General features: G+C 33.6%; 1 protein-coding gene across 1 annotated transcript; it reads right to left on the bottom strand.

Moving 5' to 3' along the window:
- Positions 1–449: 449 nt before the first annotated feature.
- LOC128217090 (uncharacterized) lies at positions 450–6,670 on the bottom strand. The gene is made up of 3 exons (XM_052923973.1): positions 5,381–6,670; positions 1,094–1,214; positions 450–904 (listed from the first exon to the last, which is right to left on the bottom strand). Exons 1-3 carry the CDS (start codon positions 6,551–6,553, stop codon positions 849–851), a joined length of 1,350 nt encoding a protein of 449 aa, XP_052779933.1. The 5' UTR covers positions 6,554–6,670; the 3' UTR covers positions 450–848.
- Positions 6,671–14,953: the final 8,283 nt, after the last annotated feature.

Below are 14,953 nucleotides of genomic sequence, written 5' to 3'. Positions count from 1 at the left end.
AGCGTTCGGAAACGGGTGCAAATCCCAGAGAGTTCTTAGATAGTTTTCACTGCGTCAATGCGGTTTCTTCAGTATTTACCAAAGTCGGTATTTTGATATGTTTGTACTGTTTCTTATCTCATTGCGTATTGTATCTCAAGTTTCGTTTAGGCTACTAGTCGTTTCCAAGAAGTACCCATTCTTTCTCGATTTATGACGTTGTGCGACTCTCGTTGAGTTAGTATGTGACCTTGAACCATATGCCACTGTCACAGGTCATCGCTATGTTTGTCCAAAGAGCTTGTCCCTGAAGATTCCATTGTGTAATCGCAATCAATCCGGCCAACACCAAGTAATAAAGTTGATACAAGACGATAATAGATTTTTGCCAAGCGAACAAGATTTATTGTGTCTACTTCTTGACATCGTAAGGATGACAACAACCTCAATAATGACAACAATTATTCCATGATACATTTTGCCCCATTACACTTTGATAATGTGTGGTGATTATTATATAAGGAATTCTAACGGTATACAGAACACACAGAATAAATAGCGTTGTAAATGACGATGGCATATATTAACGTCGACCAACATGATCATATTGTACCTTGTCTTACTATACAGGCAGTTCAAATTAACGTAACAACAATGAAATGGAACTTTACAAAGTAATTGGATGAAGAAACAACATGCAAAGTAAACAAACACAATTGTTTGACTATTCAATATCTAGTCTCTTTTAATCTAGTCTCTAAAACCATTATTTGTGTCCATCGCAACCGCTTGAGATCGCTAGCGGTGTTTCCTTTCAGTCAGCGTCTTTAATCATACATCCGTACCACTCATGTCCTCGAGTTGTGTCTCTAAAGGAAGTCAACGGGTTCGTCATGCCATTTTTGATCTTCATAGATGTCGTCTGCTGCAATGGATTACAGAATAGTTTGCATGTAGATATCGTTCAAATATTTTAAATGGTACACTACGTATCATTGAATTTAAAAGAGTCACTATTTCGTCATGTCAAATGCTGATCGTAGTATGTTTCCCTATCCAAATCCCAGTATAAACTACAAGGAAAAACGATATACAGATGTGTTTTTTGCCTTACCCTGGACATTTGAGGTCAAGACGCACTCTGACCGTAAGCAGACGAACATATTAGGGCGCCCACTGCAATAACAATCGTCGTCTGTCTTGCAAGGACTACCGACTTTTTCCTCACACCGGTCCTGTGATGTAAACATGTAAAACGTTAACAAAACACTTCGATAGTACCTGAATAACTCCCCAACATAATAATTATATTGCAATTACTTATAAACGTCAAACTAATACTGCAATCATGTATTTATGTCAGAATTGCACTGCAAGTACATCTAACTTCATAATGATATTAATTATAATGCTGTTATTACATCTAAACGTCAAAATAATACTGCAATTACTTCTTATTGATTTATAATGTCTTTTTTAATTTGTTGATTGATCAATTCTTTTTATTTATTCAATAATTAATCACGTTTTTTTAGTTAACTTATTTACAAGTCTTCATCAATTCATCGATTAAAGTGTTTTTATTGTATTTCAAAAATAAATTAATAATAATGCTGTAAGGATGGTATAACCTTTTTTTTCAATATATGTTATACATTTTATACATCTGATATAAATTCTGCTATATGTGGTAATATGTTTGCATCATATAGTTTCTTTTATTCAATGAGCGTCTATATTGCATTCTCTTGATCATTTACTTTTACATTTTTATGTTGTACACTAATAAATTACAAACGTGATGAATTGATTTGTCGAATTTTACTCCGTTGATCAAACACAGTTCTTTTCGGGACATACAATCTGACTGCCATACTTCTTTAAGTTTATAACAAAATACCACTCGTGGAAATGTTTTCATCAATACTTGCCGTCAACCACTACAAATTTGCCAAACTGTTTATCAGTTTAATAACTTTAACATATTTGATGAAGTACAAAACATGCAATTTTTATTAGACATTTTTTTTCTTGAGATTTTTCTGTTACAAAAACAAAAATTATTTTTTTAAGAACACCGATACAATTATTATTAGCATCACTGTTAAAGTTAAATGTCCAAAACACTTAATGTATAACTTTTAATAGAAAACAATCAAACAGAAGAAAATAGGGTAGGTCTACGCATTAGAATTATATTTCACTATCTCACCTCCTTATGATTCGAACAACTAAAACATTTAGTATTACACGCTAATGTAGAGCATCACAGTCAGCATGACAATAACAACTCATGTATTGAATCATTACCGTCATGACCATGTACATTTTTACCTGTATAAAGAGCGTATTTAAACGACCAAATAAATAAGCAGCATTTCTTAAAACGTTTTCTTTTCTTTTTCTTCACACAACAAGATTTAAAAATGTATGCATTGTATAACAAACTCCATTTGTCTAATATTGGTATAATTCTTTAAACGGTATGGAAATCTAAAGTAAATTATTGTTGTTCATCTTTTCATGATTTCCATATTTACTATCACTCATTTGGGGGTCCTACCTTCAAATCCTTATCACAGCACCGTTTTGTTTCACCTCACAATAATCATCAGACATGCGTTTGTCCCCTGTTTGTTATTTTAGGAGATAGATGGAGATTATTTATTTCTACATAAACACATGCTACTACCCCTACAACTACCGCTGCCACTGTCACTATCACTACCACTATAATAATAATAATAATAATAATAATAATAATAATAATAATAATGATAATAATAATGATGATAATAATAATAATCATTATCATCATTATTATTATTATTATTATTATTATTATTATTATTATTATTATTATTATTGTTATTATTATAATTATTATTATTATTATTATTATTATTATTATTATTATTATTAATAATAATAAAATAATAATAATAATTAAAATAATATTGTTTAATTATTATAATTATAATAATTATTATTATAGTTATTATATTACAATCATTATTATTATTAGTAGTAGTAGTAGTAGTAGTAGTAGTATTATTAGTATTATTATTATTATTATTATTATTATTATTATTATTATTATTATTATTATTATTATAAGTGTAATTGTTAAAATAAAGATATTTTTTTATTATTATTATAAATAATAATAATGATAATAATAATACTAATTATATCGAATATGCTATTCTGTTCTGAGTGCACTTGGTGGATCCTATGTCTAAATGAGAGAAGTATTCGATATTAATGAACTGAAAATTCTAATTGAGATAACAAAATTAGCCATACATAAATAGCTGATATTAAGATAGGGCGCTTTTCTGACGTCCGGATCGGTGTGTTAGCATGTATCCGTCGATATGAAGAAGCGGTCGAGACCAATGCGTGGTTATACACCGCACAGGACGTGAAACAGGTCGTCGGAAAAGCGTCTTATCGTAATATTCTGTTGGTGATATGCCTCTTTTGATTGATTCCATGTTTTAACGCAACGTTTAACCAACACAACCCACTGTACTCAGTATTGACACGATATATCCCGGAATTTCCACTCAGTAAATGACGTCATAAATCAACCGCAGTAATGACTTTAAGTCATCAGTAGAAAAATTATTTCAGAATAGTTTCGTTTGGAAATTCACTTCGTTCCGGTATATATTCATTAGAAGATGTCCCGTAAATAAACATCAGTGTGTGAAACGTACTCAACACACAACATTTGCCTGATATGTGATCAGAAAATGACAGCAGCGTGATACGGATTTATCAGTACAGCGTGTAATATTTTTAACTATTTGAAAAGGAAATTGATAGGCAATCCAATTTAATGATTGGAACACCATACCATTGTAGAGTGCATCTTTGTTTCATTGTTTTGTGTTTTTTTAGAGTAAATTGTTGACGTCGGAAAATGAAACAAACTGATAACGGTAATCCATGTCCGCTTGCTATAGTTTGCAATCACCCAAAGCTTCCGGTGACTTTTTTATTTTAAGGATGAAAGCAAGATTTACAATTAATTGGATGGCTCGGATGTATTGCTTAAATAGTTCGGTTCAGAAACTGCCTAGCCATGCCGCAATTCGGTAAAACCAAATAAAAGGTATACCATACGAAAGATGGCATTGCGTATGTCTTTCCGTTCAAGAAGTCTTTATACAAACCACAGTTTTATCAAACGCACAGGAATAGTCCGAGGGTGTTGTGAAATAAACGTACACCCGACTTCTAAAACTACTAAGACGTAAGTGACGACATTCAAAACGACGAAGTGAGTAGTTATGGTGGCAAACATTATCATAACGATGCAAATAATGTTCATTGACGGCAATGAATAATGACCACTATATACTTACGCGATAACAAGGGTGAGAATATTGATTTAAATCACATCAAGCTGTCCTTTTCATGTCTCGATCTTTGCAGGATCATCAAGATTGCTGGTTACGAATATATTCTACTCTACAGTACCTAACATCGTTTCAAAATGGGTTTTGATAGTTAGAACCATCATAATACGGCATTTAGCAAATAATCAGAAAATCATGGTTTGTTTCCCAAGCATCGCAGCATTATCTTTGACATCCATCTTTAATTCATTGTAACTCATAATATAATATAATTTTATATGTATATATACAGTAAAACTGCGATCGCTCGAGGATGTGGTGGTCCGAGCTGAAATCCTCGAGGGAACCAATGTTTCGAACGACCCGAGTTTCAATTTTCCAGTCTGTTATGAAATATATTTCAGTGTATTTTAAGTTTGAAGTCAACAAACCGACTACGATACCGATTATCTGTTGCGTTGTGGAAATCGCTCATATGTTCAAAGGTTGTCGTATATTAAATGTAAAAGGGAAAAAAAGCAATTATAAATGAATAAACAGTTATGTTTAACTTTTACAAAAAAACACATTTTCTAAACAATCAACATTTAAATATGACAGTACATATTATGGCATTTTGCAGATTAAAGTTTCGCAAAATCTCGATTACTCTACTTACTTAGGTTATGATCCAGCGTCAGCATATTTTATATGAAAATAGAAGGAAAAAAGTTCGGGACCAAGCTCCGATCTCAAAGGAACGCCGGTTCTCGAACGGCCGCATGTCCGAACGACCGCAGTTTTACTGTATATGGTGTTTTGGATGGATCGTTGGTAATAGACTATATGAGTTGCTCTGGAGTTTGTGACACATTTTATATGTTTGCATATGTATTTTGATTACACGTTTGTGTCTACCATGCGATCACCGAATGTTACAAAAGAGAATTCTAGAATTACTACAGTTTTGTTTTTTCGTTAGTTTGTCTCACATATGTGTCAAACGTGAAAAGACTTCTTTTGAGTAATTTTCTTGAAAAATACTTCATACTTACATTGTCAGTTTTAAACTTGCCGAAGAATCCGAAAGAATCGCCGTATGAAGAACTTTCGGGGCTGTGTCCAAAATATGGCTTATGGTCCTGATTTGCTCCGAAACTACCAAATTCACTGTTTGCATCGAGGTTTTGGTAATCTCCATAGTCTCCATATGAACTACCAATTGCTTCCCAGTAATCTGTGTCACCGTACTCAATTAGTCCATCAGATAAACGTGCATCCGTCAACAGTTGGTCTGCTTGTGTATTGGATGGTTCGACAAAATGAACTGGACTGTCACCAATGTTTTCATCACCACTCTCTAATGTTCCTATATTTGTACTGGGAAAATAATTTGTTTTTTGTATTTTGGGTAAGTCATCAAGTGTTTTGTAATCAATATTATAATTCGTAATAAGTTCTTTTTTGTTTACGGACTGTTTAGGCATAGATAGTTTATCTAGAATAGAGTTTGTCTTTCTATGAGCTAAATACTTGTCGTTACGTATCTCTTTTGAAACTGAATTCCCTGGATAAGACGCGATTGCACTATTCTCATTTCCTAAAATCAAAGGTTTTGTGTAACGATACTGCGGTTCTTTAGTATTGCTTTGATCCCCGCGAATTGCAACGATTTGGTTGTACCTTGGCCTTTCATGTTTCTCGTCCATACTTTGGTTTTTGATATCCATATCATTTGTATATTTCCAAACTGAAGCTGGCGGTTTGTTTGATTTCTGAGCTTTACGCTCTTCCAGGTGTTCACTTTTACGTGAGCGTTCATCAGTCTCTAACAGCAGCGGTGCCTTTGATTTTATCCCTGTCAAATAACTTAACACTCTTAAAAATACATGTAATAAACGCACATCTTTTGTGCTTGCGGACTGCTCGTTCTTCGTTTTTGGTCTTGCAATAGTTGCATGATTTTTTATAAATGGTGAATACTGAAAGAATCGTTTTCTGTTCATGAAATGAGATGATTCGATTACTTCTAAAATATTGGGTTGACTGTCTAAACTCCGTTGGTTAAAGGTTCCTTCACTATATGTGCGTTTCACAAGCGGCTCAATAGCATGGTCCAACCTACTCCGCTGTTTTCTTAATGTTTTTGAGAATCCAAAAGTGTCAGCCAAGATGCATACATCTAAAATTATTAATATTTTTTGCTGAAAATTTAACTTTATTTCCATTTTTACTTCTTTTTAAAGATTTTACGTGTACACCATGGTGCTTTTAAAAACGTTCTGGGCAGTTATCCAACTACTATTAAAAAATCTTTATTTACGTCGGAGCCTATTACAATAAAAGCAAAAACATGTAAACTGTTACAATTCAATTTAACAGCCCAAACAGATCTTAAGCCATCTCTGCTTTCTTTTATACGCAGCATAATAGGAAACCACTGTAAAAACCAATATCAGACGACCATTCACAGACCAACTGCCCTAAGATCCGGGCTATTCTTGGTCTTCTGGTATAGTTGCGTGCGTCCTTTAGCTAAAGTTATACCACATCATTCAAAACAAAGATATTTCAATATACCGTAACTATCCCTAGAGAACTCAACTATTTCAATAATCTAATTGAATTGTTTGGAACCAGTGAAGAGAAACTGATTTCTAAAGTAGAATTGATTCACGTAATGCTCTCTTGATAGATTTTCTTTCTTCATTTAACGTCATATTGGTACCGCTCTTTAATATATGTACCTTATTCGGACAGGAAATGTCATTGTTGTAATGTACTAGAAGATGAATATCATATTGTTCTTGAATGTAAATTGTATAATGATATTCTAAACGCTTTAATCGATACATATTATTATGCAAGACCGATTATGATTAAAGTTTAATTATAGATGTATTCACCTCTCAAAATACCAATGTAAATAGAAAATTATCGATGTATGTTACATTGTATTTAAAAAAAAATCGAGTTGAGAAAGCCTACTATATTTATTACGGATAATATTCATTTGATACCCTCGCTATGTGCATGTTGCGCTATAGTACTTTCTTTTTAAATCTATCTGCAATATACAATTTAAAGAATGACTCACATTTGACTATGTTATTTGCATAAACATATTTACTGATTGTGTAGGCATAGGAATCTTGCCTTTTGTATTCTCAAATAAACTCAAAACTCTATAAATTGCTTACATGTGCCACTGTCGTGACAATAATGCCCCTTTGAGTTCCGTTTTATATTCATTTATTGGTTAAAATACTTTTTATGTAGTTTTTCATTTGTATGTATATGTATCATTCACAGTAAAAATGAAATATTATATCATTGTAGGAAATATTCTGGTTCTTTCCGTAAGTGGATAATTACTCTTGAAAAATACCATGAATGGAAGGTAATTGACAAATGCTTTATTCACTTATTCACAAATACCTATATTCATATAGCGTCATATGCAGTTTCTAACACAAGCACATGTCCAATGATAAAAAACAATTAGATGTCAATTAAACAAGGCTTAGTCATTAGCAAAATAATTGTAACAATTCCATTAGTTATCCTTTAGTTTATACATAAATTCGTTTCATAAAAAATCATTGATATTTACATGAAAAACTAGAAAAAAACAAGTGCAGTAGTCGAAAGTTTAAAGATATAGAACACAAAAAAACTCACAAACCAGAAACATGGACCAACAGCACAATACTCAACAAAGCACAAATAACCCACTACATAAAATTATATAATATATGAAAAACTAGGGGTGTTTGAAATAATAAAAACCAATAGTATACGTATATAACTGCAAGGATTGAGAAGATAGCTAAAAGCTTATACTATTACCGCACTTCTCCTCTTATATGTTGCAATAAATTGAGTTTACACTATGAACATGTTTTTGAAAATTGCACTTAAAATGTGAAATTACTTTTCATTTCATTATTATTGTAAATAGTTTAGCTTTATATATTAAGGATAAATGCATAACAAAAGAGTAATTGACTCGGTTCCGATGTTGAGTATAGAAGGGGAAAAGGAAAGTTGAGAATATGTAAAAAGGTTAATAGAAGAAGAAGAAGAAGACGAAGAAGAAGAAGAAGAAGAAGAAGAAGAAGAAGAAGAAGAAGAAGAAGAAGAAGAAGAAGAAGAAGAAGAAAAAGAAGAAAAAGAAGAAAGTGTATTCATACGAATTATACCATACAGTACATATCTAAAATAGGACAACACGACAAAAGTGATCAAATTAATGGCTTATGAATATGTATGGCGGAACATATGTATAAACAGGTTTATTAATATCACAGTGTTAACAACTATATCTATATATTTTAATATAGTGTTCTGACTATATCAACAATAAGTTATTTCTCTACTGTATATCTATGAACGGTATGACTTTTATTGTACATACATATTCGATTAAGAACACTTCGCCCATGATCAAATTCATATTATAAATATGTCCGTAAGTAGATTTTCATTTGCGAGCAAATAAATGAATATATAAACAAATACGACTATGTGAACTGGTTCTTCTCAAAAACAAGGAAATCTTGAGTAGGCCTCGCATAAATTAAGGAAACCTCTTTGGTGGATATGAATTTGTGAACATGGCTAAACATGGCTAAAATGGTTTAGTTTGTACTATCGCTGTAAACTGTATTTACAAATAAGAGTGTTTGGATTGTTGTAGGCTCATTTAAATGTATATATTTAAGAATGTTGTGTCTGTTCTGAAGATTGATGTTGCCATGAAAGAAAGAGTATTTAGTTGATTAAATTTGATCAACTGACAAAATGGACTTCAAATCATATTCTTTGAAACAAGATTTTGCCGTAGGATTCTTTTATATGTTCTTGTGCGCGTATGATTGATTGGGTCTACACGTTTGTCTCTGTAGATATACACCGGTACATTCGACCTACGAAGTGTCGAAAGTCTCTGTTTGAAAACGGGATGTGTTTCAGACGATCTGACGTTCGTCGGATGTTCATTCCAACGAAAAAGAGTTGAGGGGATGAATGCGTTTGTAAATAATTGTGTATTACAGACAAATTTCCTTGTAGAAGAAGAGTTATGTAGATCCTAGGAAGTAACATAATACACCCGTTCTATGATAAGGAAGTCTCAATGAAGTTATCATTTCGTACATCTTTGTAAGGCTCTGCTGCTCTCAATTTTTGCTGCTCCGGCGATTATTCTGATTTCCCCAAGCTGGACTTGTTCTCAAGGGTATCACCCGATGGGTCAGCTTCCCTCACACAACATCGCCGTATTCAAAAGTTGGTCTGATGAATGACTTATAAATCATTTTAAGTGATTTCCTATCAAGTAGGAGTAATGAACACAAAGCGTAAACCTGTTTTCAAACCTTTCCTGCGATATTGAGTGTATACATGGTTTTGCCAGATATCATTGATTGAGAAAAAGAGGTCAATGACTTTATGTGAGGTAACGTCTTGTACATGTATAATATGAATTCGAAAGGGAAGCCGGATTCGTTTGATACATATGTATGATATAAATAGTAATTATGTTTTACTCGGTTTAAATAAATTAGCCATTTGTCAGCTCATTGCCAACTTATATAAATGTCAGTGTTTAGAGATACCGAAACAGGGTCTCAGGCAACAGCATATAGACCAGTGTCGTCCGCGAAGAGACGTATGAAAATTATCGTTCGTATGAATGTGCCTACCAACATACACTAACCCTTACTTGAAAGAATTCATTGAGACAGCACAATGCCTTTCGATGTTGTATTTTTTCTGAATGAATAGTAAGTTGAGATGTCAAATGAAATGAGGAGAGGTTTTTATCGTCAATATTACAAAGCATTTTAGTAGTGTTATACTGGCGAAGAATTTGAACTATCCATTCACTTTCCACAAGGAATTGTATTACATTTTTTGCATTTTCACAGAACATGTGCGTATGGGGAGCATCCTGTGCTTCCAGTGATACTCTTGTTAACTATTGTTAAATAAGCTTTCATTTAAAAGCCTATATTAAAAAATAATATAAAAAATAAATGTCCGAATTTCGTACAGAAAACAACATTGCAACGCCGTATCATGTCATGTTGCGTTTATATACCAAATAAATCGCATTTTATGTACGTATATTGTGACAATATTTCGGGTCCTAAATATACATAAACAAATCGTATAAATAGTAATGCTTAGTTTAGCGTATTTGGTACTAGTTATAACCTACGATTATAAACTCGACGATATAAAGTATGCCTTTTATCTTTTTTTTGACAATAACTACATGTAATAATTCACATTGTTTGTTTCCGCAGGACAAGATTGATTATTAAAATAGGTAAAATTTGTATATAAACACAACATAAATAAACACATAAACACTACAGTACTTTATATGTACTGAATTCTGTGTATCAACCACATGCACTCCAAATATACTCCTTCATTTGTTACTGGAATCCTCTTTATTGCATGAGTCTACATACAAAATAATGACACATATTGAATTTTGCGTAGAGCTTTAAGTTTAAATAGGCGTTTGATTCGCATGTAGTCGTTAAAAGCACCCGAAAAGTCCCTGTACCGACGAAAGGGATGGCTTTAGCCTGAGAAGTATTGATTGATAATGTCTTCATAATAGGTTTATGTTTACATTAAAATGCCAACGTACTGTAATGTTGGCATGTTTTTCTTTATAGACATGTTCTTACGTTTGAACATAGCGCTTAGAAAAAAGATGACGGCTCGTAAATAGAGAAGCGTTAGTATTAAAACCTTAAGAGGAGGTATATAACCAGGAGCGTGTTTAAAGTTCAACACCCCAGTGAGTTATTCTGAATTTATTGGAGGAGTGACATAATGCTTGCGCTTTTAAAATGTTATGCGGAATATTAAATTTATCTCCGCTGGAGAGGACGGGCTGGAGTATGGGGATTAGCAGGGCGCAGAAGGAGAAAAGAAAGTTAGATAACCAACTAAAGCATGGGATTCAGGTTCTTTTACATGGAGAACTGCATATTGAATATCCATATAATATGGAAAGAAGTGACCACTGAACCTAGATTTTAGTGTGTACATACATCTTTATTGTATGAGTACAATTGTTTCCCATATTTATGGTGCATTTTTCTCTTTTAAGTGAACAAGACACGTTGCCTAGAATCTGTGTAGGGGATATTCACATTTTGAAATGACACTATAACTGGATCAAAAGAGAGGTCATTATATTAAATTTCCGATTGTTTGCCAAGTTAACTCGGAACAAAGGAATGAAGTCTGAGTTGAGTTTTCTTAACTTGAATGTCTGCACATTTAGCGACTTATTTTTCCGAGAACTTTGCGAAGGATGAATACCTGCAAACGAATCGTTGATCTAGGTAGATATAATTATATCCGCCTTCCGGTAAAATACCTCAGAAGCTCGCTGATCATGAATCGTGTCGGGGACTCTAGGGCCAAACTCTGGAAAGCCCGAATCGCTGTAATCTGCTATGTCGACGTCATCTTGTTGGCGTCGTAGCTCCTCAATCTCTTTACAAAGTCTACGAGCCTCAGCCGACTGGCGACGCTCTTCAACAAGCTGTTGAAACCGCGTTCACTTACGCAAAAGTTCTGAGTTCAAACGCGCCTCTGCATTTAAAGGACCAACCAGCTGATCTTGAATGCCTGTTGTACGCTTCGACACTTTGTCTTGGGGTCGAGTCCCAGTATCCGTCATTTTTGACAACGAACAAAGAAATCAAACGTCCGAATCGGATTAAAACTGAAGAACAAGTGACGAAGGCGTCAAAAGAAGAAGGGCGGATACATTAACCTACGGCAATGAAAAAGAGTTCACTCCCTTAATAATAATAATTAATAATTCCCTTTTAATTGGTTAAGTTGTTCAGTTAAGGGTCAAGAACAAATGTGGAACCGAATATGCCGTAATGAATTCAAAGTCTGGTTATGCTAAAATACATTTTCTTTCTATAAAGTTCATCAAATTTCAAATATGTAATTTTGATTTCATTGTTGAATATACTTTGCATTTAAATTTGTTTTAAAGATATTAATATCGTCACTTTCCATGACATTTTTGATACAGTTTGCACAGTAAAGTTTGACTTTTGACCCAAATATTACGTAAAGAGCGTACAATATTCGGTACCCAGGTGTTTCTGTAATTAGGTCTTCTTTGAAGTTGTAATATGCGTTGGAATATGTGTTCTCATCTTATAAAGCCTAACTCTCAGTGGTAGTGGTAACAATGTAATTTTCTCACCATGGTAACAATGGAACAATGGAACTCATGGCTTAACAGACAATGGTACTTGTCGCATTAAGACGTGCTGTTGCTCGTCAGTTTATCCCATTTCAATTCAACACTCTATGTTATTAACAATTATACTTCACTCATTATTCTACATCAATACATACATTTTCATCGAAAAGATTTCTTAAAGGCAAAAAGGAGTCTGTATTTGACATGAACATTACCCGATCGATATTAACCATTTTGTATTAAAAGCATGCTCCATATATTGGACAAGATGTTGAAATGGCCATTATGTGATCGGTTTTAGTGCTTTAATTGATCACAATGGTTTCTTTATAAATTAATTATGGAAGGCATAAAGAGTGGAGGGACAAATCAAAGCTCTGCCAGCGCATTTCATTGGGTAAAGGTTTTAAGGTTTGGTTGAGAGAAGTGTCCGCGCATGTCATTTGGCAAACGTTTTTAGATTTGCTATAGAACACCGCTCGCGCATGGCAATGGGGAAAATAAGATTGCTCCACAGCACTGCCCGCGCATGTCAATGGGAAAATATTTATATGAAAAAATACCGAAACAAGCTCAGTAGCCGAAAGTTTAAACAAAAACTCGTTTTAATGGCACAGGGTAAACGCCAAAGACATAGAACACAAAAACAAACAATCATTAACATGAAACATGGAACAACATCACAAAACTCCACAAACAATACAGTACATATATACTATTTAACACTTCCAGCTCTTGACATTGGGGAAAAGGTTTTAAAAATTGACCCCAGAGACCTGCCCGTGGACTTGGTTGGGTCAATTGCTCCAGAGCACTGCATGTGCATTTCTGTCGCCGCAGATTTTAAGATTTGCCCCCAGAGCCCTCAACGCGCATGTCAGAGGGTAGAGGTTTTAAAACCTGTGAATATATCAAACGGTTATCGCATTTCATCCGTAAATGATTTGAGCAACAACGCTAAATAACACTATACACGATGCTAAAATAAACGGAATCTCAGAAACACGTATGTACACCTTGGTCCTATTTTAAAGATGAAATAAAGACAAGCCATACAACTCATATACAGAATAAGTATTCACCATTGAAAAAAGTGGTTGGGATGTACAAAAAGGTTAAACATTGCAAAGCCTTATGTTGAGGTACAGAGTTCTGCGAGGGCGAAACATAAATCATTTGCAAAATATACTGGTATTCTATATGGTTTTGTACTTTAGGGAAGTTAAGACTGCATCGTTATTTGCATGAAGGCCGCAGGTTTTTATTGCATCTGTTCTTGTAAGTATTTTTCTTGGCATGTGTTTCTAACTATAAATTTTCGCCAAATATCGGAGTTGTTTGACTTAAGGCTATTTAGGCATTTTGAGACTTTTTTGATTTTTAAACTGTAGTAATTCAAAGTTATGTTATGCTAGATCATAAGTAGGAGTGTCCCCTTCTGATTAATCGGAAAAAATATAGATACCTTTTGGTCAAATAACATTAATTTTTATACAAATAATATGACACCAAAGAAGGAGTTTATTTCCAGCGACTGTGGCATTTACATGTTTTATTAACATATTTTAAACAGGGAATAAAGTCAATTCTTTTAAAACCAATCCTATTTCAAGAATTATATTATATTGAAGACGAATCTTGTGTATAATGGTGAAATCTGATTCTACTTTTTGCCATTCATTTCGCTTAATATACAGTGGAAGGAAAATGGCCCGAGGCCTTGCTAAGAATGGTAAATAGTATATTATTACACCTACGTTCCATTTACTTTCGTGTAGTATTTTTATGATTCGTCTAAATCAGCTACAGCCTCTGTGTCTTGGGGAGAATTTCGCGAGACATAATTGAAAGCCTTATATGAAAAGCCGTAATTTGAAAACAAAAAGGATAGTTCATTATTTATGCGCGAAGATGTGTCCTTGAGGTTTGCGTTGATATCTCCTTGTTGTGTGAAGATGTGTCCTTGAGGTTTGCGTTGATAACTCCTTGTTGTGTGTTTGAACGATCGGCCCTATCTTTTGTGACAAATAGCCAACGAAATAACGAAGCCGTGCATACCTGAATCGCAATCATTAAGAAAGAAAAGGGTCTCTTCAGTTAAACTTGTTCCGGGAACAGCCGAATCCTTTGCTGTGCTTTGTGTAACATAAGCCTGAAAAAAGGTAATAAGAAGACCACTTGAAGTTTAATAAGATTTCAGAAATACGCAAGCATACCTTGGCTCTGTCATTTTCATTTGTATTTTAGCTACCCACCAGCTGACAAAAACGCAAATTCAAATAAATCAAGTGGCAAAATGAGCCTCGCGACGTACCATTTATGACATCATTTATCACGTGGTATACACACACTGATAATGGAAACAACA

Source organism: Mya arenaria, chromosome 14 (genome assembly GCF_026914265.1).
Source record: "Mya arenaria isolate MELC-2E11 chromosome 14, ASM2691426v1".
Lineage (NCBI taxonomy): Eukaryota > Metazoa > Mollusca > Bivalvia > Myida > Myidae > Mya > Mya arenaria.
This window is presented reverse-complemented; position numbering and strand designations above follow the sequence as displayed.